The sequence below is a fragment of the Armigeres subalbatus genome, chromosome 3, assembly GCF_024139115.2.
Source record: "Armigeres subalbatus isolate Guangzhou_Male chromosome 3, GZ_Asu_2, whole genome shotgun sequence".
Classification (NCBI taxonomy): domain Eukaryota; kingdom Metazoa; phylum Arthropoda; class Insecta; order Diptera; family Culicidae; genus Armigeres; species Armigeres subalbatus.
The window spans coordinates 256,682,900-256,708,688 of record NC_085141.1 but is presented as its reverse complement, the minus strand read 5'-3'; the positions used below and the strand labels follow the sequence as shown (position 1 = coordinate 256,708,688).

At 38.2% G+C, this 25,789-nt stretch overlaps 1 protein-coding gene across 3 annotated transcripts; it reads right to left on the bottom strand.

Annotated features, from left to right (window-relative positions):
• Nucleotides 1–22,355: 22,355 nt before the first annotated feature.
• On the bottom strand, nucleotides 22,356–23,873 carry LOC134219134 (zinc finger and BTB domain-containing protein 14-like). Of its 3 annotated transcripts, none has more exons than XM_062697830.1 (2): nucleotides 23,717–23,873; nucleotides 22,356–23,549 (listed from the first exon to the last, which is right to left on the bottom strand). In XM_062697830.1, exon 2 carries the CDS (start codon nucleotides 23,527–23,529, stop codon nucleotides 22,384–22,386), a length of 1,146 nt encoding a protein of 381 aa, XP_062553814.1. In that variant the 5' UTR covers nucleotides 23,530–23,549; nucleotides 23,717–23,873; the 3' UTR covers nucleotides 22,356–22,383. The 3 variants fall into 3 exon arrangements, with proteins under 3 accessions (XP_062553814.1, XP_062553813.1, XP_062553815.1); XM_062697829.1 differs by having other exon boundaries at nucleotides 22,356–23,569; nucleotides 23,717–23,781; XM_062697831.1 differs by having other exon boundaries at nucleotides 23,607–23,719.
• Between the last annotated feature and the right edge of the window lie 1,916 nt (nucleotides 23,874–25,789).

Sequence of the window (25,789 nt, the reverse complement as noted above, 5' to 3'; positions counted from 1 at the left end):
AATCGAAAGAGAAAGTAAACAAAGAGAGCCTCTCTTTTGGACTTACGACGTTTTCAAAAATCACGCGAGATTTGTTCCTTTACCTTTTCGAAAACCAAACTGAGTATTTGAAAGCAATGTATTTTGTTCGACCCAATGGTCGATTCTTAAAAGGATCATTTTCTCCAATAACTTTCTCATGCATGATAGCATGGCAATCGGTCGGTATGAATTGTGATCAGACGCTGGTTTTCCAGGCTTTTGAATAGCTATTACTTTCACCTGTCGCCATTCAGGTGGCACAATGTTGTACTCCATGAAACAGTTGTACAGGTCGAGTAATCGTCTTTTTGTGACATCTGAGAGATTTTTTAAAAGATTGAATTTGATGTTATCGCATCCCGGAGCAGAGTTATTCGATGAAAGAAGAGACATAGATAGTTCCAGCATTGAGAATGGTCCACCCAAAGAACCAGGATCAAGCGTAGATTCTCGAAATAGCGGTTCTGCTGGTACGGAATCTGGACAGACCGTTTTTGCGAAGTTGAATATCCATCGATTGGAGTATTCTTCACTCTCGTTGGTGGAAATGCGGTTCCGCATGTTGCGGGCCGTTTTCCAAAGTGTTGTCATTGAGGTTTCTCGTGATAGTCCCTCGACAAAACGTCGCTAGTAGCTACGTTTTTTGCCTTGAGAAGATTTTTGAGCTTTCTTTCAAGCCTCAAATACTCTTCGAAAAGCTCAGACCTTCCGTGTTTACGGAAAGCCTTGAAGGCATCAGATTTCTCGGAATACAGCTTAGTACATTCATCGGGGGAAAAAAACTCTAGCGGTGTAAAGCGCGTCACGTGATGAGACACGGGAGTAAAATACGTCCGGCTCGTCCAGAAACATGACAAGGAATGTCCTTTTTTTTTGTTTTTTTTTTTATAAATTACTCGAGGGTCGATTTTTTTTTCAAATTAGTGGAAAATAATCAGTCTGCTGTGCCGAAGATATATGTGCAAAATTTTATTCCAATTAAAGACGATCATGTTAAAATTTCGTTATTTATGTGTCACTAGCAGACCCGACGAACTTTGTTTCGCGTAAAATTGATTTATTCTCCGATTAGTTCTCGAGTTATGCAAAAATGTATGCTGCATTTTTGTGGGAGCTTCCCTTTCCAGAAGGGGAAGTGGTTTCAAACCACCAGAGCAATATATTTTCTCTTCCAAAACCTCCACATGCCAAATTTGGTTACATTTGTTTGATTAAATCTCGAGTTATGAAGAAATTGGTGTTTCATTTGTATGGGAGCCCCCGTTTCTAAATGAGGGAGGGGTCTCGAACCATCTTAAGAACCTTCCCCGGCCCCGAAAACTTCTGCATACGAATTTTCACGCCAATCGGCTCAGTAGTTTCCGATTCTATAAGGTTCAGACAGACAGAAATTCATTTTTATGTATATAGAAGAAGAAGATTGGAATGGAATGCGTCTATAGTGACCAGCTTTTTCCTGGGATAATCCGAGACAGCTTATCCATAATATGTCTTGGAAAAGTATCAAATCGATTCAAAAGAGATTTCTCTCATATCAACCTTCAAAAGCCAGTTTGATGCTTACTACTCGATTTCTTAAGAACAAATACACTAAAACCTTCGGATTTTCCAAATATTTTAGAAATAAGAAATGTTTCATAATCTGGATCTCATGGCCGTGCGTTTGGTGGTCCTGGTCGTTTGAGCATATTGTGTTGTATATGTGTGTAGTAGCTTGTTGTATATTATGAAGTGAGGGTTCGATTTCCGCTCTAGTCGTGGAAACTCTTGAATGAGCAAATCATCTTGCACTGATCTACTGGGTTCACAGAAAGTTAAAAAAAACTCGCAACATTTTTGGAGTTTATAGTCTGTTTGAAATCCCTTTATTCAATTGGAAAACTCAATAATAACATTAATACTATGATATGGAAATTAATACTATATTCAGTATTGTGAATTTTTTTATTGTTATCAGATTCTCTTGAGGGTCTTTATATTTTTCACGGCTGTATGGAATATTTTTTTGTGATGCTCGAAGTTGTATCGTTCTTTATGGCATTATAAATTTACTCTAGGATGTCAAAATCCGGAACTAGCTTTGAAAATGAAGATTAGTTTTAGATATTTATATTTTTTCTAAAACCTAGTGTTCTCTACCAAACAAAATATTTCAATGCATTTACAAAACCATGCTCAGCCAAATCTAATACTGTGATTTCGGCAAAATAACTCATATGCTGATCACTTAATGGTCTGCGACTTGTATCCTTTGCTGCTGCTAGAGGAATGGCAATCAGCAGTACCTACCTCGCACGTAAGAATATCCGCAAACACACCTGGCAACATCCGAATGGAGGCACTTGCTCACAGATAAACCACGTGCTGATCGACGGACGACTTCTCTCGGATGTTATAGATGTAAGGTCCTTCAGAGGGCCGAACATCGACTCGGATCACTACCTTGTAGTTGCAAAAATTCGGGCGCGACTCTCCAGCGTCACGAATTCACGAAACAACAGAACGATGCGTTTCAATATCCAACGCTTGTCAGTTGAAGAAGCTACTGAACAGTATCACCAGAAGCTGGACGAGCGGATAGGAGATGTCACCGGATCTGGTGAAAATATCCATGAAGCTGTGACTACAACAGCGCAGGAAGTGTTAGGCACTGCACAGCGACGCCAACGAAATGGTTGGTTTGGTGAGGAGTGCCAGCGAGTGACGGTCGAGAAAAATGTTGCCAGAAGTCGAGTGCTAGTGGCTCGTGCTCGTTCCAACATAGAGCGGTACAGTGTAGCAAGGGCAGAAGAGAAACGAATCCACCGCAGAAAATAAAGCAACACGAAGAGAGTGTGACAGCTGAAGCGCAGTATAACATGAATAGAAACGATATGCGGAGGTTTTACGCAACTGTCAATGACGCGCGGCATAAGACTGTGCCAGTTCCCGCCATGTGCAATGACCGAGAGGGGAATTTGCTGACAGACAAGACTATGGTGGCAACCAGGTGGAAGGAGCACTTCGAAGATTTGCTGAATGGTGAAAATGAAGGTGTATTGAGGAGCAGGATGGACATAGTCGGCGACGGTCAAGCTGTGGAACAACCAACGTTGTACGAGGTAATGAAGGCTCTAAACGAGCTGAAAAACAGTAAAGCTGCTAGGAAGGACTAGATCCCGGTCGAGCTTCTCAAGCACGGAAGTGAGCAGCTGCATCAACCAATCCACCACAATATCCAGAAAATATGGGAGGATGAAGAACTGCCTGCCGGCTGGTTGGATGCCCTCATATGCCTAATCTATAAGAAAGGGCACAGACTGAAGCATGCCAATTACAAAGGGATCAACCTTATGAACTTTGCGTACAAAATCCTGTTGCGTATTCTGTTTAACATACTGAGACCGCTTGAGAAGTCCTTCGTCGGAGGATACAAGGCAGATTCTCATGAGGATCGATCAACGACGGATCAGATGTTTAGCCTGCGGATGATCCTTGATAAATTCCTGGAGTACAACTTGCAGACTCACCATCTGTTCATTGATTTCAAAGCAGTGTACGATTCAGTAAAGAGAAATGAGCTGTGGCAGATAATGTCCGAACATGGTTTTCCGGCGAAACTGATTAGACTGATACGTGCAACGCTGGATGGCTCGTCAAGTATTCGGATTGCAAACGAAGTGTCAACCTCGTTTGTGACCTTAGACGGATTGAAGCAGGGTGATGCACTTTCGAATTTATTGTTCAACATTGCACTCGAAGACGCTATTAGGAGATCTGGCATGCAGAAGAACGACACTATCATCACACGGTCGCATATGATCTTGGGCTCTGTGGACGACATCGACCTTATTGGAATCGATCGCAGAGCAGTAGTGGAGGCATTGTCCCACTGAAGAGGGAGACGGTGGCTTAACCATTAACTCTACCAAGACAAAGTACATGGCGGCATGTAGAGATAGAGGAAGACCTAGTGGTGTTGGTGCTGAGGTAGTGCTTTATGGGGATGTGTTTGAAGTTGTTGAATAATTGGTTTACCTTGGAACGCTTGTGACATGTGACAATGACGTATCCCGTGAAGTGAAAAGACGTATTGATGCTGCGAAGAGGGCCTTTTTCGGATTTCGTAACCAGCTTAGGTCCCGCAACATGCAGACGGAAACGAAATTTGCTCTATACAAAACTCTGATTCTACAAGTGGCCCTTTATGGACATGAAGCATGGACATTAAAAGAGGCGGACCGGAGAGCTTTCGGGGTTTTTGAGCGAAAAGTGCTGCGTACAATTCTTGGAGGGAAACTAGAAAATGGTGTGCGGCGCAGACGCATGAATCATGAGCTGTATCAAGTATACAAAGAAGAAAATATTGTAAATCGTATAAAATACGGCAGACTTCAGTGGGCTGGTCACTTAGTGCGAATGTCGGAAAAAATAAGAGCGAAAACAATATTCAACAGAGAACCAGATAGGGGCCCGCGACTTCGTGGAAGGCTACGAACACGCTGGCTGCACGCGGTGGAATCGGATCTGGAGGGAACTGGAGGAACATCGCCCAAGACCGACGATTATGGAGCTCTACAATACGCCAGGCATAGGTGTATCGACGCTGTAGCCAACCAGGTATCCAGGTAGGTTTGAATTCAATCCCTGGTTCAGGTATTAGCATTAGCTTTGAGCGATTTGCACAAACTCCTGGGTGTTACAAGCCTAGACTATTGTATATGAGTAGCATCACTTCCAGCCCTTGCCACAGAGACCACAGGAGGTTTTGGAGCGTTTTCAGTAAATTGAAGTCTATATCTCCTTTCTTTAGGTATCTTCAAAATTTCAACTATTATTCCGTAGCTTAATAACTTATAAAATCGAGGAAAAAATGACTATTTTTATATATTCAATAAACAAAAAATGATGAGATCTCGGCAAAGAAAAGGGTGCAGCAGAAGTCCTAAACAATTAGCTTCGGTAGACCAATTGATTAGAACCCACTCATATAATGGAAAATTATAAGTTAAAATTTGGAATCATTCGGGTAAACTTTCCATTTTTGCAAGTGAAGGGGTACTGTATCCGTGGGGTCTTCGGTAGTCATAAACAGCACACCAACATCGAAGATTGAACTGGAGGACCATTACTTCCATGCTGATCTTCTCTGCGGACGAAACCCCAATTTGCTGTCGTCACTAGACATCGAGAGACAGGAGCACTTTCACAAGGTCTTTCGTATTTCACTTAATTAAAACACTTAACATGAGCAAAACACCAAACACTTTACTTTCAACATGTAATTACGTAACGGACCAGTCCAATCACCACCAACCAAATTACCGGATCTGCAGTTATCAAGTCACACCATCCGAGTCCAAAGTCCAAGCCGACCAACGTACCCATAGGATTGCCCTGTCAGCAAGTTTAGGTTACAAACCTTCGATCGGCCTCTTTTAGTTATCAGCAAATAAGTAGTTAACATCGTTCTAGTAGTGATCAGTAGTAATAAGCTAATCAAAAATGTGTAAAAGTGTTTGTTAAGGAAAATAAATGTTTTTTTAATAGACCCGATGGTCTAATCCAACTATGTTCTTATGATTACGTAAAAGCTATCCAAAACTATCGCGCGCGTAGTTCCCTTGCTCAACTGTCCTTCGCGGTGGACCAAATCGAACTGAATTGTTGATCAGAGTGGTGGTCAGTCAAAGCATTCCATCGGGTCGTGTGATGTTCTCAACACCGATCGTCCAGCAGAGCGTCGGAGAGGAGATCTCCCTCATATATCTCCATTGATAACCATCGATGACTGCTGACGACTACGATGATTGGTGATCTCTCGTTTCTTCCTTCATTGTCCACAATCATGGCGATGGTGAAGACAATAGAGGAATCCTCTGGTCAGTATATCAGCACGTAACAAGATCGAGAGTTGTTCGGGGATGAAGTCTTCTTCTTCTTATCTTCTTCGACAAGGATGGGAAGGAAGGTTTGCGGGGTATCTATTGCTCACTTGTTGTTCTCCACTGGACGTTTGATTATATCAGTAGCAGTTTTGAGTGTGACTACACGTACCACTCCGTCTTCGCCGGAATGAACTTCGTTAATTCTCGCTGGTTTCCAGCGCATCGGAGGTGAAAATTACTACCAATTTGCCAACCTCTATACTCTATAGGTACTTCGGATAAATCCTCCACCGGCAAGCGACGACCCAAATAGCAAATGCGCTGGAGTAAGAGGTTCGAGGCCATTCGGATCATCCGACATTGGAGTAACGGGACTTGAGTTTGGGCATCCTTCCGCCTGAACGAGCAGCGTATTCATGTCCTCAATGGACACGGGTACATCCCCTAGAACTCGCAGAATATGGTGTTTTGCAGAGTGTACATCAGCCTCATAAACCTCCAAAATGTGGCCCACTTGAAGGGCAGAAAACCGAACGAATATTTTGGTTAACGCATTCCTTAACGACTTTTGCTTGGTGTGTCTTGTCTAGCAGCAAAACAAATAATTCACGCAATCTATTTTGAGTGCCGACAAAATTGGTCCCATTGTTGGACCGGTGATATGTCCCCTACGTGAAACGAATTGAGTTAGTGCTTGCAAAAACCGTTCTGTTGATAGGTCAGTTACGAGTTCGAGGTGAACTGCCTTGGTACATAGACACACAAACAGACAAACGTACTAGAATTTGATTTGCCCGGAAACATCGTTGGCAATGATGTGTCTCGACACATTCCTTCCTCCTAAAGGCCAAAACCGAACACGAACAGTGCTCAGCAAAAGCTGCGGTCTAAACGAGTGAACTGATGGCGTGCAGGTAGAACTGCTGGGTGTTTGGTGTCTCCAGACTCATCTAAGTGTCTCAACCGTCCGCCAACACGAAGTATTTCATCCTGGTCTAAATATGGGTTGAACCAACCAAGCAATGGTGATTTTTAAGGTATCATTTTGCAGATTTGCAGATAACGCTTCTAACTCATCAGCAAAAGTTTCTAACGGAACTCGGCGAATTAAGATGTTTTCTTCCTCTTTTAGATCAGCAGGAGTAATGTAACCAGAAGTACAATCTTCACGACGATCAATCTTCATGGCGATACGGCGGACCAGGTCCGAGAATGACGACGTATTAGCTATCACTGGCGGAGCTAAGCAAGGAGCACCAAATCGAATATTTTTCCTGAATTTTAATTATATACGCCAAAATTGCTCTGAAAAAAAACAGATTTTCCTAGAATTCGTTTAGGGTTCTCTCCGAAAGAATTTTAAGATAAATCTTGGATTTTCTTTGGAAATTCTGATAGGCATTTCTCCGAAAATTGGAAATTCATTCGGAAATAAGTTCAGCAATTCTTTTAGAAATTTCTTTGTAAAACCTTTCCGAAATCTTTAAGGTTTTGGTTTGGAAATTTGTTTGAGAATTCATTCTCAAATTTCTCCAGGATTTTTTTTCATAAAAATCTTTCAGAAATTCTTTCCCCTCCATGAATTATCTCCAGGAATAATTTCAAAAATTTCGCCATTAACTCCTTTTGTCATCCTTTGAAATATTTGTAAATTCATCCGGATATTCCTTCTTGCTTATAGTAAAGCCATACAAAATTTCCTTCAAGGACACTCCTCACGGAATCCAAGTTTCAAGGTGCTCGCGTTTTCCACCACTCGATACGGAGGTGTCACACAACTGTCATTTTAGTTGATTTAGCTTTGCTGCGTCGCAGCATGCGTGAAATTATATAAATGACAGTTGTGCGTTGCGTCCGTAAAGAGCGCGAGTGCTTTGAAGTTTGGATTCCGTGAGGAGTGACCTTAAGAATGCTACAGGAATTATTCCGGAAATTTTCCCTAAAAGATTTTAATCGGAATATGTTTTTTATCAAAATCTTATATATAAAAATGAAATGGTCTGTGTTCGTATCCGCATAACTCGAAAACGGCTGGATGGATTTTTTTCATTTCTTCAGCAAAAACATTCGTTTTAGTTTCCGACGGGTTTATATGATATTTCCTAATGCGAAAATTACGAGTAAAGTTGAGCAAATCGTGAAAAACTAAAATTGTGATTCCTATGCGAACTTTGCATGGGCAGTTCGGAACGCACATTCTCGCCTACTATGCAGGACAACGTCTGCCGGGTCGACTAGTATTCTATAGAAATATATTTATAACAGAATTATGTGATACAAATAACTTTATGAAAGAAAACTACCATAAAAACTCAATTTAACATTCTTTTACATTGCTCTGATTACGTCGTCCAATTTATTATGTCGATACGAAATTACATCGCTTCTGTTTATTACATAGGAGGCTATGGTGTACATCGCTCAGTGTAATAATCAACAGTCGATGGATTCAACCAGAGTCTATTATATAGAGTTGCGCAAAGAGGATCTTCTTACACTTATTCTGAATGATCTTCTCGTTATTGTGTTTGCAACTTTCATTTTTGTTCAACCCTTAAAGTGACTTCACGGGAGTATTCACTGCTAAAGCTTTTTAATTCTATAACCAAGTCACCCACAGAGTGCAAACACGTGAGTTTCTTGTTGCTACTTTATTGGGGGGTGTATTGAAGTTTTTTTATGCTGTTTCTAGAACAAATCTAATACATTCCAATTCATGCGTTTTAATTTGCCATAATAATCATTAGGCGATAACAATACTTCCGCCTTACCAACAAGCATTTGTTTATTTTGCTCGATAGGTAGACGGTTTGACAGTTCAATAGGTAGATTTGGCTTCACTCTTTGCGTAACTCTATATTATAATAGACTCTGGATTCAGCGGGTTGCAGCGATTTCGATGTAATATTCAACAACTTTTTTGCTGTCTAGGAGTTCATGCAGAAACTCCGACAACATTTTTAGTCTAAAATTCGCAATTTTACGAACGATTTTACTGAAATTTCAGCTTAAATCTCAAAGAATGTCTGCGAAAATTCCTCCAAGAAATCCTGCAGAAATGCATTATTCGTGCGCAGATTTATCCCAGAAATTCCTGCGGTTAATGCTCCGGAAATTTTCGCGGAAATGTTGGTAGAAATCCAACTGCTCTTGGATCTGCTACAGAAGTCGCTCCAAAGTTGTCAGCGGAAATTCTTCCGAGAACATTTGAGGAAATTCCTCCGGGTATTCTTACAAAAATTCTCGTAGGAAATTATGCGGCAATTCATTTGGGAATTTTGTCGTAAGTTCAAGAAAATTCTTCAAAAATTACCTGCGGAAAATCTACAGGGCCTACTTGAAGAAATCCCTCTACGAATTTCTGCGGAAATTGCCTTAGAAATTCTTGCATAAATTGATTAGTGACTTGAAGCGAAAAAACTCCCGGTGACATTTTTAAGGACTTTTTACAGAAATTCCTTCGATCATCGCTTTAACCGGATAACCTTTTTGAAATTATTTTGTAAATTCAAGGCGACATTCTTGCGGATTTTTTACAGTAATTCCTGCGGTCATTACTCCAAGAAATTCTGCAGAAATCCCTCCAAAAAATCTTTATAACTTTTCGGATTTTGAATGCTGCAGAAATCCTCTGTAGGCTGTGGAGTTATCCGAAAATATCGCTCAAAATCCTTCATAAATAACTTTTGAGAATCATCTTCTAATTTTTGGACGAATTTCTGCGGAGGCAAGACATCTGCATCAAATCAAGGAAGATTTTTATGTTTTCAATTGTTGTATAAACACTGTTGTATGAAAGCAATATAAAACGTTCTAACACAGTGAAAAAAATCTTCACGATTTTTTTTATGAGAGGGTATGGGTGAGCTGTTCTGTTTTCCTCAGGTGTCTGGCAACCCCAATCCTACCCACTACGTTTGACAATAGCCAACATCTTTGAGTTTCCCATTGTTCTATTGAAATTGGGTTTCCCACTGACAATTCTATTTGGTAAACAAACCACTATTCCGAAGTGATTTTTTTCCAAAAAGACGTAATTATTTTTTATCATTTTTCAAGAACTTGTGCGAAAGTATGAATGCGAGGTGCTATTTCAACAAGAATATTGATGCCTTTAATAAATTTTCATATTTCAATTGGCACCAAGCGCTCTACTTCGCGAAAAAATCACGATATTCAATAAGAAAATTATTTTGAGCTTTTTAGTGGAATGTTTTCACCTGTCATAAGACGAGTTTAAACAATCCCATTGAATTCCACCACTTAAGTGGTGGAATTCAATGGGATTGTTTAAACTCGTCTTATGACAGGTGACGATATTCAAAATATATTTTCAATGGCAGGTTTCAACGATTATGATTACGCCTTCGTATTAAATTAATCGATGATTTTGATGCTGGTATCAAAAACATGGCCGCTTCGCAGACCCCTGGTTTTCCTGCTCACTGAACATATTCATCTCATCGCAAAACAAAGAAATACAGCACCAATCTCGTCACTTCTTTTTGCTAACATTCGACGACGACGAATTTGCGGACACTGGATCCACTCGCACGGACACTGTCGCGGTACCGAGAAACTATCGTGAATACGACGGACCGAATTACTGGAAGACCACAAAATCTGGTTTTTCGGATTGTGGTAGAAACTCGATTAGAGAAACGCGCACTTTAGTGGATGATAGCTACTATTGAACTGATATGGGCTTTGGTTTCTTGTTGTCTGTAAGGTACCCCGGGGCAAGTGAAAATACGGGGTAAGTGGGTACTATGGCTGCCGATTAATCGGTGAACGTTTTTAATGATAACAATGTTCTAGAAAGATGAAGCAGAACTATCAACGAATTCGCCTGACACAAAAATATTTGGAATCAAAACCATTTGCGGCTCAATACTAATGGTATTGTTTAATCATGACTTTAAACTACCGGCAGAAGCTATTACTTTTATTTTAATTCAATGGATTTCCAACAAAATAGTCGTTTCTAAATTTATCATTGATGTGGAGAGTGAATATTTTGAGCTATTAAATAATTGTGTGGCATAGAAAACGATTCAAAAGTTTTGATTAAAGCCAAAATCTGCAATTTTCACTTTCCCATGAGTTTTAACATACATGGGGCAAGTGGGACATATTTGAACATCATTTTCGATAGAGCCATTTAGCCTGTTTTTAAATTGAGGTCTAGTGAAAAATAACTTCAACACTCATATATCATATGGATCTGAATTAAATGCAGTTGATATCATTGGTTTCGTTGTTTAGAAGTAGTGTACAGTTGATTAACCAAATATGTATTTTACTTCCTGAAAATGACCTCCCTCATGGAAAAAATCAATGGTTATAACTATGCGAAATTCTCCGTTGACAGTGCAAACAATCCATTTATTCTACAATAGATCAACAGGTTTTGCTATTTTTAAACTTCGCATCAGATTAACAGATTTTCAGATAAATAAAATGCTTAAGACATAAATTAGCCATTTCGTTCTATTACAAATTCACAACACTGCGCATCGCCTGAATAAAAAACGTTCCATTTGAAGTTCTAATTTATGTAATAATTTGTGTTCTAAACAGAGAAACATTCATTCGAAAAGTGATCAAAGATTTGCTTATCCTTTCCATCCAACACATTTGGTAAAAAAGTAGGCTAATGGAAAGCAAGGCAACAGCCAATTAAACAGTAAACCGGTTGTTGTCTTGTTTTTATATTTGCCAACATTGTAATCCCTTTCTTTTTGCAAAAAAACGAAAGTCTGACAAGCAATAAACCTCCATCCATGATCTGAAATACTACGACTCAGAAATTATATGAACATTTTATCTACATTCTTCTAATAAGTTACGCTCGACAGTATAAAGCAGAATAGGTCCCACTTGCCCCGTTTGAAGGGGTAAGTGGGTCCCACAGGTTAATTTATTTATGTCACAAACAATACTTTTTGTAACTGAATAAATGGCTTACAACACGTCTACACTTCAACATCGGAAGCATATAATGATGTATCCGTGGTTAATGTCCTGAAATACTCTGTTTTCTAAGTATGCGTTAACAATTTTGCTGAACTAGTGTTTTTTTAGGTCCCACTTGCCCCGGAGTACCTTACCTTGTGGGTTTTGGATTTTCTTTTTGTGATTATTCGAGCAGAGTTTAGTGTCTGTATGTGTGTGTTTAATTACAAGTTTCAAGGTAAGTAAGAAGGTAGGTAATATTTATGATATAATTCAATTGTTGCTTTAATTTGTATAAATTTATTTTATGTTTTCAGGTTCACAACATGCCGGCCACCGTTGAAACCGTCCGTTTCAACCGACTACTGGGTCGCCAGGTGGCGATATTTTTGATCTATCCTTCTATTCGTTGTTGGAATCGATTGGGAGCACCGCGATCTCCATGACTGCCCGCTTGTACTCCCCAGCACCCATTTTAACCACCACAACGCGGACTCGACCGTCTGACCTGGCTATGGTTTCTACGATGCTTCCGAGAGGTAATTGTAGTGATGGGTAGTTGTCCCTTGACCCTTGTTGACCCTTTCGAACGTCCGCAGATGGGCGTTTCCACTTGCTACGCTGATGTAGCTGGCTTACACAGTCCCGTGACTAGCAGCGCACAGATCTTGAACTGAGCGTTGCATGTCCTGCAAACGGGTGAGGCGATTAGGGGACAGATGAAGCAGGTCTGGCTCGGGAATTGAGACTAGAGGCTCCCCAATCAAAAAGTGCCCTGGTGTCAGAGCCGTTAGGTCATCTGGAGAATCAGAAAGAGGGACGAGAGGGTGAGAGTTCAGGACAGATTCGATCTGGGCTACGACCGTGAGAAGTTGATCTATTGAGCAAGCCTTTTGTCTCATGATACGGCGGAAGTGGTACTTAAATGATTTCGCTCCGGCCTCCCAGATGCCACCAAAATGTGGACAACGTGCCGGGATAAATCGGAAAGTGATGCCATTCCCTGCACAGTACTCGCCCCATTCCGCGAACTTGAACTGCTGCTGGAATTCCTTCCGCAGCTTCCGTAACTCACGATCCGCCCGACGAATGGGGTAAAAAATATGATTTAATCATTAATCACTAATCATTAATCATATAATTCTACATTCAATCATTAATCACTAATCATATTCATAATTGTTTTGAGTTTATTCACTAATCATCAATTTTAATCATTGCATACATCGCTTTTATTCATTGTTCTTTAATCATAATCATAAAATTTTATACCTTTTAATAACTCAATTTGGAAGAAAGGTTACTTGACTATTGATCACTATTCAAATCATTCAATTTGATTATTCATAATCATTATTCATTAATCATATCGATCGTTAATCATTAATCATACATATATTCTGTCAACATTTAATCACGATCGGTAATCGCTAATCATACTTCAAACGTTTTATTCATTATTCATAATCGTTATTCATTGTAAAAAATGATTTTAATCGTTAATCATAATCATTAATCATTGTCAAAAATGAATAAATCATTAATCATAATCTTTAATCATAAAGTTAAATGATTTAATCATAACCAATTTAATCATTCATTGGAAGCTTTATTCATTCACGCTCTGTAACGCACATTCCACATCCTTAGGCGCCAGGGCAGTGAGCACACGCTGATTTCTTGGTAACTTGCAGTTGTTCCGGAATCGGAAACAGTATGCGACGAATCTTGTTAGCTTTGCTAATTCTGAGAACTCCTTGAAAATAGTTGCGTTCTCTTCGACCGAATTCAGGGAAACCAAAGGGCGCATCTCTTCTTCTAATTTCGACTTGGTCGGCATCGAAACCGCACACTTCGGCCACAATTTGACGGCGACAATTGTTTTTGATGGGATGAAAATGAGAACTATGAGACGAAGTGCCAAACAATTCTGCTTCATGCTCAATCAATCAATCATAAACTGGCAAATTGGGTTGGTGTACCAACCGTCGCCATATATAGTCGAGAACAACTATTTTAAAAAACAAAAATAAAAGACATATGGGTGGTCTTGATGTTGATTGTCATGTGAAAGGCTTCCCTTCCTGCTCCTTAGAACAAATGTGAAAACCGCATTAAAATTCGCGATAGTATCTAAGGGTATGCGATAACACACTTTTTCCTAACGAAACGAAACGAAACGAAATTTAAAATGTCTATGTTGATTCGGATCGAAACGAAACGAAATATAGATTTCTTCCGAGACTTCGAAACGATACGAAATCAAGGTTCATTTAATTCGAAATTTTTCGAAACGAAACGAAATTTTGATTTCTTTTCCGCGGAATTTTTATTGGATTGGTTTTATATTATGTACGCAATTCTGATTTCACTTTTTCGAAGTCGAATAACTGTTTTGCGACCAAAAGACTTATAATAACTGAAGAGGCAATCTGTGATAAATCGCCACATTCTTGCCGCATATACCATTGGCGATAAGGCAATACCCCAGCATTTGTGCCGCTTTCAAAGGAATTCATTGTGGAGCGTGTGCTCCTGAATCTGATCAATTTTATATCAGTAAGTATATCAGTAAGTATATAAAAATAAAGAAATTGTGGGATTTTTCATATACGGATTCAAATTTCGTTTGAAACATTAGTTCACTTAAGAATTATGTAATTATGCTGAAGCATACTTCATATTGTCCCAGTCAACACAAGATCGTATATGATGTCGAATAAGATGCTAAAGTGGAGTCCATATAGGTACTTCCCTATATAATATATACGAATATCGCCTCCACTTGACATCTTATGTTGCATCATATATGATTTTGTGTTGACTGGGGTCGTGTCAGCGTGGTTTTACAGTATTGACTTTTATTTTTTTATTTAGTTAGATACTTAACTATGTATCCACATCTGCCAGGCGTATACGCAGATATAGGATTGATATTACTAGATCAACATTTGAAAAGGGTTTATTCCTTCTTATTCCTCGTCTACATATATAGCATATATTTGCTCACTAGAAGAATCCTGTGCACCTTTCTAAAATGCACAAAGATATGTATTGAATTTCACAGACCGATAGTCTTATATACAATCAGCTCGACAAACTGAGCTATTGTGTGTGTGTGTCCTTGGCAGATGAGAACAGCTGTTATGGTCAGTATGTGCTGAAAGCAATCATAAGTAAAGAATTTTCAGCAATTTTAATGATCTTTCAACCCGTTCTGGATTTTTTTTGCAAATTCCATGCGAAGATCTAGAAATGCCCACAAATCTGCAATGGTCCTCACATATTGTGCAAATAGTCGAAAAAGAGCTTAATAGCGTTTCTTAACTTTTCACATCGTAGTTGCTAATCATGATTGGCCGAGAAACAGCAAGTATGCACAGCTCACCAATTAAATAATATTCTTGGCTTACAAAAAAGTTATTCTTATTGTATACTTGCTTCAGAGTTTCCAATTCATGAACAATAACGGTGCTTATAGTCAATTTAGTATTAGGAGAGGAAAATAAGTTTAACACTCATTGTTTTAAGAGACCGAGGTATGCTCTGCATCTCCGTGAGCGCTACGGAAAAGGAATCGTTGGTTAGTTGAGAAGGTACCCAACCCGAGTAAACGAAAATAGCTCAATAATATCAAATGTTGATAAGATAGCAAAATGAGATATGGATCTGATTGATATAAGAGATAAAAGATCAGACGACAATATCAATATTTTGCACTAAAATATCATGAGGAGATCAAATTATGCTATTTGTAATAAGTGATCAATATCATGTGCCATTAGTTTGTTTTTATTCATAGCATATCTTGATTTTTAAATGATATTTCGGTGCAAATTTTTGATATTGTTGCTTGTTCTTTTATCTCTTATATCAATCAAGTCCATATCATGTTTTGTTATTCTGTTCATGGCTTTTGCCCGGGAAGTAACACCAAAAACATCATTATTAGCAAAGATCTAGTAATCTATATATATAAAACTCAATGTTTGTATGTTTGTATGTATGTTCCAGCATAACTTCAGAACCCATTTACCGATTTTAACCAAATTTGGAACACACATTCTTTATCTTGAGGAGACGACGATAGGGGGGTTAAGCACGCTCTATGGAAAAGGGGGAGGGTGTGGGGGGAGGGGTATTGCTTAGTTATCGATCAACTCAGTGTAAATTCTGAACCACTTGGCCGATTTCAACCAAATTTGGAACACAAATTCTTTATCTTAAGGAGGGAACGATAGGAGGTTTAGCATGCTCTTTGGAAAGAGGGGGGGGGGGGTTGGGAGGGGTATTGTTTAGTTATCGATTAACTCAGTGTAAATTCTGAATCACTTGGCCGATTTCAACCAAATTTGAACACGAATTATTTATCTTTAGGAGACGACGATAGGAGGGTTAGTGATGCTCTTTGGAAAAGGGTATTTCTTACTTATAGATCAACTCAGTGTAACTTCTGAACCCCTTTGCCGATTTCAAACAAATTCTTTATCATAAGGAGACGACTATAGGAGGTTAGTTATGCTCTATACAAAAGAGGGAGGGTATGGGGGGAGGGGTATTGTTTAGAAATCGATCAACTCAATGTAAATCTTGAGCCTCATGACCGATTAGAACCAAATTTGTATCAAATATTGTCTGTCCTAAGGAAGCGATTTTAGTGGATATGGGTATTAAGCCATTTTAAAAGGGGGAGGGTGTGGGAGAGGGGTATTGTTTAATTGTCGATCAATTCAGCATGACTTCTGAACCCATTTATCGATGTTCACCAAATTTGGAACCCATATTATCTGTCTAAGGAAGACTATATCAGACTGGGTAGGAGTGTCATAGCTGAATGAGAGGGATTGTATATTTATTGAACGAACAGTTTAGTATACCTTTTTATCGCATGGGTCAATTCAAACCAAACACGTAAACACGTAATCTCTACCTAAAGGAAACTATTATAGAGAGGCTGGAAGGGACTTTTGGAATGGGAGGAGGGGGGGGTTATTGGGGTTGGGTATTGTTTAGAAAACGACTTAATTTAAATTTCTTTTATTTAGTACATCCGAGGTTCTATGGTATGCCCAGCAATGATTAATGTGTTTCCTTCTGAATGGTGGATGTGATTGCTTCTTTAAAAGTAGGTATTTGCCCGGAATAAGGCAATGGTGGGTGTGATCCCTTCTTTAAAAATATGCGTTTGCCCGGAATATGGCATCGATGGATGTTTTTCCCTCTTTAGAAAAAGACGTTTGCCCAGAATAAGGCTTTTCAAACCCACGATCCCTTCTTCAAAATCAGTCATGATTCCAGTCATCGATCAACTCAGTGTACCTTCTGAACCCTTTGGCCGTTCTCAACCAAATTTGGAACACACATTCTTTATCTTAAGGAGACGACGGTAGGGGGGTTAGGGATGCTCTTTGGAAATAAGAGATGGTATGTGGGGAGGGGTACTGTTCAGCAATCGATAAACACAATGTAAGTCTAGAGCTCCATGACCGATTTGAACCAAATTTGTATCAAATATTGTCTGTCGTAAGGAAACGATTTCAGTAGATATTGGTAGGTCCTTTTAAAATGGGGAGGTTAAGAGAGAGAGGTACTGTTTAGTTAGCGATCAATTCAGCATAACTTCTGAACCCATTTACCGATGTCCACCAAATTTGGAACCCATATTGTCTGTCTAGGACTGTCACAGCTTTTCGAGAAAGATTATGTTTATTAAACGAACAGTTTAGTATACCTTTTTATCGCATGGCTGAATTAAAATCAAATATTTAAACATGTATTGTTAACCCAAAGGAAACTATTTTAGAGGGGCTGGGAGGAGTTTTTGAAATGCGGGAGGATGTTGGGGTTGGGTATTGTTTAGAAAACGACTTAATTTAAAATCCCTCTTATTTAGTTCATCCGAGGTTTTTTGACATTGTACAATGATCCGAAAACAATTCCTCAAAAATAGCAAATCCTCGACAATAACATTTCCCTGAAAATGACATATCCCTGAATGAAGCAGGCCATTAACATAACACTATTTGGCCTAAGGTCATTCAACATGAAGTGAATTTGGGATAATACTGAACAGCATCAGAAAAATCTTTCATAGAAAGCATGCATTTGCTGGGTATAAAGCAATGATAATTGTTACCCTTCATCGGAATCATAGTTTGCCCAGTGAAAAGCAATGAATAATGTGTTTCCTTCTGGATGGTGGATGTGATTGCTCCTTTAAAAGTAGGCATTTTCCCGGAATAAGGCAATGGTGGGTGTGATCCCTTCTTTAAAAATATGCGTTTTCCCGGAATAAGACATCGGTGGATGTTTTCCCTTCTTTAGAAATAGACGTTTGCCCGGAACAAAGCTAATCAAACCCACAACCCCTTCTTCAAAATCAGTCAATATTTCCAAAAGCCTTCTTTTAATCAAATGATAAGGTATCGACAAGTAAACACAACTACACTGTTAACCAATTGGTTTTATTATTTTCCGATTGTGAAAAAAAAACTGCGAACCAAACTGGCAACTCCGAGCAAGGCCGGGTACATAAAGCTAGTGATGTTGTATAAAGGTCGGGAAAATGAAATACAAAACATGTTATGTTTAAGGAAAGCTATGATAAGGTTTTTGCAAAACATACAACAATTTGATCAGAGAAGAAATTTCATACTACATTCTCACAACTTGCTGATAACATGTCGATTTTTGACATTTGTTTGGTTTTTTTAGATGTTTCGTTTCACATTCTCACAACATAAAACATCTCGCGCTTAGTTTCATAGGGGCGTAACTGTATTGATCGATTTATTTTCGTCGATGTTTTCTTTTTATCATAGTGGCGAATTGTGCTAGTTTGTCGATGATTTAATGGTTTGGTGCAATAAAGGATAAATGTATCTTGCACTAGAATCGATAATCACGGTTGTAGCTTTTGAAACAATTGAGTTATCAGCAAAATATTAAATCGATTAAGAGAAATCGATCAATACAGTTACGCCCCTATGAAACTAAGCGTGAGACATGTCTACAGGAAGATTTTACGAACAATGTCATAACATGTTCATTTTTTTACATTTGTCTCGTCAGAATATATACCCAATGATAGAAGTTTAACGTAATTTCAACATCTGTAAAGATTACTGTTATGAACGTTCTTCATCGACCCTGATGTTTATCGACAACTCGCCATATTCTTTTTTCTTTTGCAGATTCGAGAATTTGTTTACATATCAATTTCAAAATTATGTTTTGGCATAGTTATATTTTTCTTCAATCAATGGCGAATGAATTTAGGAGAAGTAAAATGAAAAGTTAGCCAATGAAACATGAGCCGCATATAATGTTTCGACCGAGACTTCGAAACAAATTTGATTTATTTATTCAGTTTGTATATGTTTATTAGTATTATTAAAATGGTGTTCATCATTTCATGCATGCTTGTTTTCATTCGTTTTTGTATAAAAATTATTTCTTTGAACGTGTTGGTCAGCATTTTTGTTTTGGTATTCAATTTGACAGAACAATGTTGAAAGTCGGTTATTGAAAACATCCTTAGTACTGAAGTTTAGTCTTGTGAATGTGCAATCAAAAACAAGGTTGCGACTGAAAAATGTTAAAAATATCGATAATTTTTGCGGTGTTTGGGTCGTGTGAAAGTAATCAAAGCCGTATTTCATACCAAAACGTAATATACTATATGTTCGGAAGATATATTTTTAACACTCATACAACAAACCGTGTTACTTGGGTAATTCATGTGAAACCCCTTGGTAAGCGACAAAATATTTATTGTAAAATAAGTTATTTTGAAAACAAGAAGACGAAAACTGTGTTTTAAATCAATCCAATGCAAGATCAATGTGCTTCGTTTAATAATCTTCTAAAATACGATCGATTCCGCACTAAATAATTTTGTGCTCTTCGATGCAGACATTAGTTTTATCACTTCGCGTTCTCCTACACTATCTGGCGTGTTCAGCATCAACACGATCGATTGCACACTGGTTAAACAAATTTCTGCTACGCGAGGTAGATTTTTATCACTTCGCGTTCTCCCGGACTAGCTGCCGTCCCATGACTAGCAGCAACACGATCGATTCCTCATTCATATTGTGCAAATAGTTAAAAAAATATCACAAAATTTTAATCATGGAAACACTGAAGACGTTTTATAGTATTTGTCGACTAAGAATGGGGTTATCTAGCGTTAATACAAAAAATTGTAAAACCTAAAGTTTTGAAAACAACTTAACGATTTTGTTCAGCGGCGCAGCCAAAATTATTTGATAATATAAAGTATGAATTATTCTAAATTTGTTTCGAAATTCCGCGGAATTCCGTTAAATTTCGTTAGAAGCTAGTTTTTTCTAGCGAAATTTTTGTAATTTTACAAAACGAAACGAAATCAAGAAAAGAGATTTCGCCATGCTCAAATTCCGCGAAATTCCGCGGAATTTCGCTTCGAACCACCTGAAACGAAATTTTTCGAAATACCGCATATGCTTAATAGTACCTAAAACTGCTTAGTCCTTAATAGGAACGCATGTACTATACTATAGTTGTGGCACTATTCTTAATTTTGGTTCCTATTATGGCAAATCCCATTGTTTTCTTATGGGATTGGCCATATTGGGACCACTAGTGCGACAACTGGTGCAAAGGACGACAAAAATTAAGCAAAATCATTTTTTACAATTATGGTTTGTTTGATTTGGAGGAGATTAAAGGTTTTATCGTGTCATATGAATATGGTTCACTGATTAGAGAACGTTTTGTGGTGATGTGATGTGCCACTTGGTGTAGGGTAAGACGGTATAATGCGCCCCACCTGGCCAAAGCGCCCCCCTTTGATTTCTAGAAAACTATAACTAACTAAGGGTCAAATTCAGTTGGTACCTATAAATATTTGTAAAACCATCATCCTATGTGAATATGGGAATATTTTTGTATTACATAATGAAAATATTTGCAAAATACAAAAAGTCACAGTTTTGATGTAACTTTTAATGTTTGTTTGCTGAACATTCTGGAGCGACTCTGGCATACTGTCCGCAAAACTTGCACTGGAACACTCAGTTGGGCAACAAAATTACTTTTCTTAGTGGTTAATATGATATAAAATTGCTTCCATCTTCAAAAATGTAACGATTTTTGAAAACATGTTTCACTGGCCAAAACGCCCCAGTGTAGGCAGGACGATATGCCCTTACCAACTGGACACAAGCGCAGCGAGCCTGCAGCAGTTGCTTCCGAATTGTATGGAAAATATTGAAATGTAATTCAAACCTGCTTGAATGGACCTATGTTGGTTTTTTAATGTCAAGCGCATAAGGATTTGTAGCCTTTTTATTATGGGATTGATAAAATACTAATGAAGGGCTATTAAATGACTTTGGTTGAGGTGTCGTATTGCCCAGGCACTTTTTAAAATTCATTTTTTCACGACTTTTCAAAAAATCATTATTACGCGTGTTACCTGTAATATTTTTATACGACTACTCACGGGCAATGCATTTGCGACTTCCTGGACTACCAAATAACACAAAGTTTGCATAAATTGCGTTGAAAAGTAAAAAGTTATCAAGGAGTTGCCTTAGGGGGGGCATATTATACCGTCTTACCCTATAATTCACTAGTGCGACAACTGGTGCGACTGGTACATCTAGCGTATCTCGAAATTACAAAGAAACTTACTCGATAAAATAGGTGTTCATGTCCAATAGACATGTTTTTTGTGTACGTCATGTTTCAGAATGGATTTGAAATGACAAGTGGCATACCTCTCCTCATAACATTTGTTTAAACAATGCTTAAGAGTGTAAAATGCATGCCATTCAATAAGGGCTTGGACATATCCGAAAAATAATGTTAATAACCCTCAAACGTACATTTTGTTCAATAACATTTGCTAATGAAAATAAAGCCCATCTAGACAGACTTAAAATAAACGTCCTGAAATCTGGCATTCAATTTTATTGATTTTCATAAAAAAAAACTAAATCCGCGCGAAACCCCAAAATCGTTATGTAAATTCGCGCCAAATCCGCGTAGTCGTAACAACCCTGCATTTGATAATGAAAATAAAGCCCATCTAATTTACAAGTGAACGCCCTTAGATCTAGCATTTTATTTACTATTTTTTTACCAAAAACTAAATCCGCGCGAAGCTCTAAAATCGTTAACTAAATCCGCGGCAAATCGCGTAACAACCCTACAGTTACTTAAGATGATTGACAACTGTGTGAGTGTGGCCCAATTCCGCCGAACGAGCTATCCGTTGGTGAGATCGCTAGTGTGCTGTCTTATCGAGCGTGCAACTTCGTTCGTTGCCCGACGAGGAAAGAGGCAAAGTCATGGCCTGCTATCCACTAGTAAATGTTGGCAACCGAACCGTTATACGAATGTTATTTGAATATCTGTCATCCTTGCATGCTGGAAGTGGATTACCTATTTTCTAATATCTCACACTCACAACAACCAACCTAGAATGGATTTTCTCAATACGTTTTTTATGGGGAAAAAATGGGATTTAATCTAAAACTAGCATTCCATAAGTTTATTTGTCAGAATGAGATTTTTTCTTATTCTTTCGTCGACCTTTCACCGTCCCGTTTTCATGACTTATTTCGTGGTCTTTCACGTGATCATTCCTGTCGAAAGCCTTACTGCAGTACCTGCAGATGTAGGGGGCATCTGGTGTGTGATGCAGAACCACGTGCCGCCTCAGATCGTACGAATGGATATACTGCCTCGTACAGAAGTTACATTTGAACGGTTTATCAGCTTTTTCGTGTTTTAGCTCGTGCTGCAGCAAGGCGTCCTCGTTGAAAAAACGCTTTCCACACACTCTACAGACAAACGGCTTGTCTCCGGAGTGGTGGCTGTTGTTGTGCTGGATCAATCCTCCCCTATTGCGAAACATCCTGTTGCATATGTGGCATCCCCATTCACTGATAAACGATGACTTAAGATTTTTCTTCACTCGTTTCTTACTGGAAGCAGCAGGCTGGGACAGCGGAACGTCCGGTATTTTTATTTCAGGTTTCTCCGGGGTGTCATCGATTATCAGTTCTTCTGATTTGATTGATTTCATGATGGGCGGATCACTCTTAGACGTTTGTTTATCCCTTAATCCGGTAACGTATAGAACTACATCAGAATCAGGGCTGGTGAAACAAATCGGTTTCTTCGTGGGACTTTCGATAGCACTGCCAATTTCGATGGAAATAGGTTTACTTATTTGATTATTAGATACATCAACTGAATGCTGAAATTCTATCTTAATGATGTTGCTAATGTCGTCGATTGCTTGAGCTTCAATTATTTGTTGCTCTGATGAATTATTTGATTCATAAAATGATTGCGATTGATCACCAACACCCATAAGCCAAGGCTCCTTGTAATCTGTTAATTCTTGAAAATTTGACTGTTGAAGGGAAGCTGTGTTTTGTGATATTACTTCATCCACTTCATTTTTCAAAAGGGCATCATATTCACGGCCGGCCGTGGACTGATTTGTCACATTTCCGTGGAGAAAACTATCGAAGTTCTCGTCGTCTTCTTGTTTGATGGTAAAACTGTCGAAAATTTCAATCTCTTCACGTTTGATGTCCATCATTTCTGGACATTGGTCACTATTTTGATCTTGATTGACTGTAGTCACAGGCTGTGATAACTCCTCCTCATCGTGTTCTGACCTCATTTCGGTGTTGTCGTTGTAAACTGTAGTAGATGGCATAAAACTTAACATTATAAACAAATAATAAAAATAATAGTTACTTGAAATTTGTTATAAATTAGACACTGTGGTTCGCCGAAATTATTATTCCGTTTATATATTGCAGATGTAGGTAAACACTATTTCTGCCAGATACCAGATAAACACATACCTGAAGTATCACTACCTGAAGAAAAATCTCTATAAGAATTTCTCCTTCATGTTCCTTCTTTGGATTGACGCTGCTCTTTGACAGTCTGGTGTTGTTGTGGTTGCGTTTTCGTTTTTGGCTTGTTGGTTCAGTCATTCAAACCTAAGACGGGACGAGACAGCTGTCTGCCCTGCACACACACTTCATCCATTCGTCAGCCGCGAAGGAGTGATGCGCGGGTTCATTATTTTGACGTTTGGGAGGTGTCAAACCTTTTTGAAATGAACTCATACATCACTCCATTATTGATTTTGCCGTCGAATTTTTAATGCTACATTTTCAAATGTGTAGCAAATAGAGGCTATATGAATTCCAATTGGAAGCTATATGAATTCGAATGACATATATCCGGTAAATAAGCGAATGATGGAAGAGACACATTTTCTATATCGATGCGTGTGACATCCTCGCTATAAAATAATAGGGGCGGTTTCTTCATCAGTGCTGCCACTTGGAAAAATCTCGACAAAAAATAGAATCGAGGAAATTTGACACGGAATGATATAGGAAATGGGATTTAAAATGCCTCTAGAACGTTATAATTTTTTTTAGACGAACTTTTTTTAGTTTTGTGGGGTTAGAAATTCAACAATCTTTATTCAAAAAATATAAATATCGAAATATGTACTATGTTTATTGTGTAAGCTTTTAAAATTCAAACCCCTCAAAACCTAGATTTTTTTAAAAACATTTTTAATTTTTGCTTTATAATAAAAATATACTTCATTTCCTTTACCACACCGTGTGAAATTTCAATAATTCTATTTTTTCTTTCGATGACAGCTTGGTGTGTTCTCCTCCCTGATGTGACAAGCACAGGATTTTTTTTTGGGTTAATAAGTTTATCACTTCAGAATGTAAGTTCTCATATTTTTTGTAAGGATTTCTATTTGTGCTATTTTCACGCAAGCAAATAGGCAGGATAAAACATTTGCTTTCACTATTTTGAACGCGGGACGTTTTTTTCCTGAAAACAATGATATCTGCTAAAAACAATAAAACATATCGCTTAATAAACACACTACACACAATAAAAATTACAATTACAACTACAATTACATTTCTGAACAGGTACCCATCGAATGAATCTTGGAATAAATTGTATGAGAGCATTTTGGTGTCAGCAGTCTTGTCTGGTATAAGGCTCAAACGAATATGGCCATATTACACGGAACAGCAAATCATTCCACGCAGGAGATCATCTTCTTTGCGTGGAAAAGTTGCACAAAGGTTGCACACTTATTACGCAAGGGATTTTTTTCTGAGTTTTTCACACCCCCCCCCCCCGTTGTATTTTTTTTATATCAATGATTTTTCATTCATATCGTTCATGTGAAAACGACGTAATAATTGCTTACGTAATATATGTACGGTAGAGTGATTCAAATTTTGATTTTTTTGCTCCCTTATGCTTAAACGATGGCATTTTCTATTTTAATAATCGTCCTAAATTTTTAGCTAATTTGGATGTAATTTGACTGAGCACAAGCAGTTTGAAGCTTATATGAAAATTGCTATGAAAACAGTAACTTTTGTGAAAAACCGTTCCCCATCATTGCCCATTAAGCTGTAAAAATGTAAGAATACGTTAGTAACATAGGAAATTTAACAAGGGAAAATATCGTCGTTGTTGCTAAACGATTTGATGATGGCAACAAAAGTTATTGGGGAAATACTGAATTGTGGGAAATCCAATTTAACACGTAAAAGAATAACATCAATATCAATAATGAGCATTTCTGTTTTCTTTATAATTTTGCTCACAGAAGTCAGATTGCTTCGCAACAACAACTGACTTTCAGCTTAGGATCTATTCTATGATAGCGAAGTGTAAAATATATTCAAATAGATTCTGGGCTACTTCACGAAACGATCCTTTGCATAATTGGCAATTCTCATAGTAATTTTCATATAACCTTCAAATGGCACGTGTACAATCAAATTACATCCAAATCAGCTAAAAATTTGGGAGGACTATTGAAATAGCAAAAACAATCGTTTAAGCACAGGGGAGCGAAAAAGTCAAAATTTGAA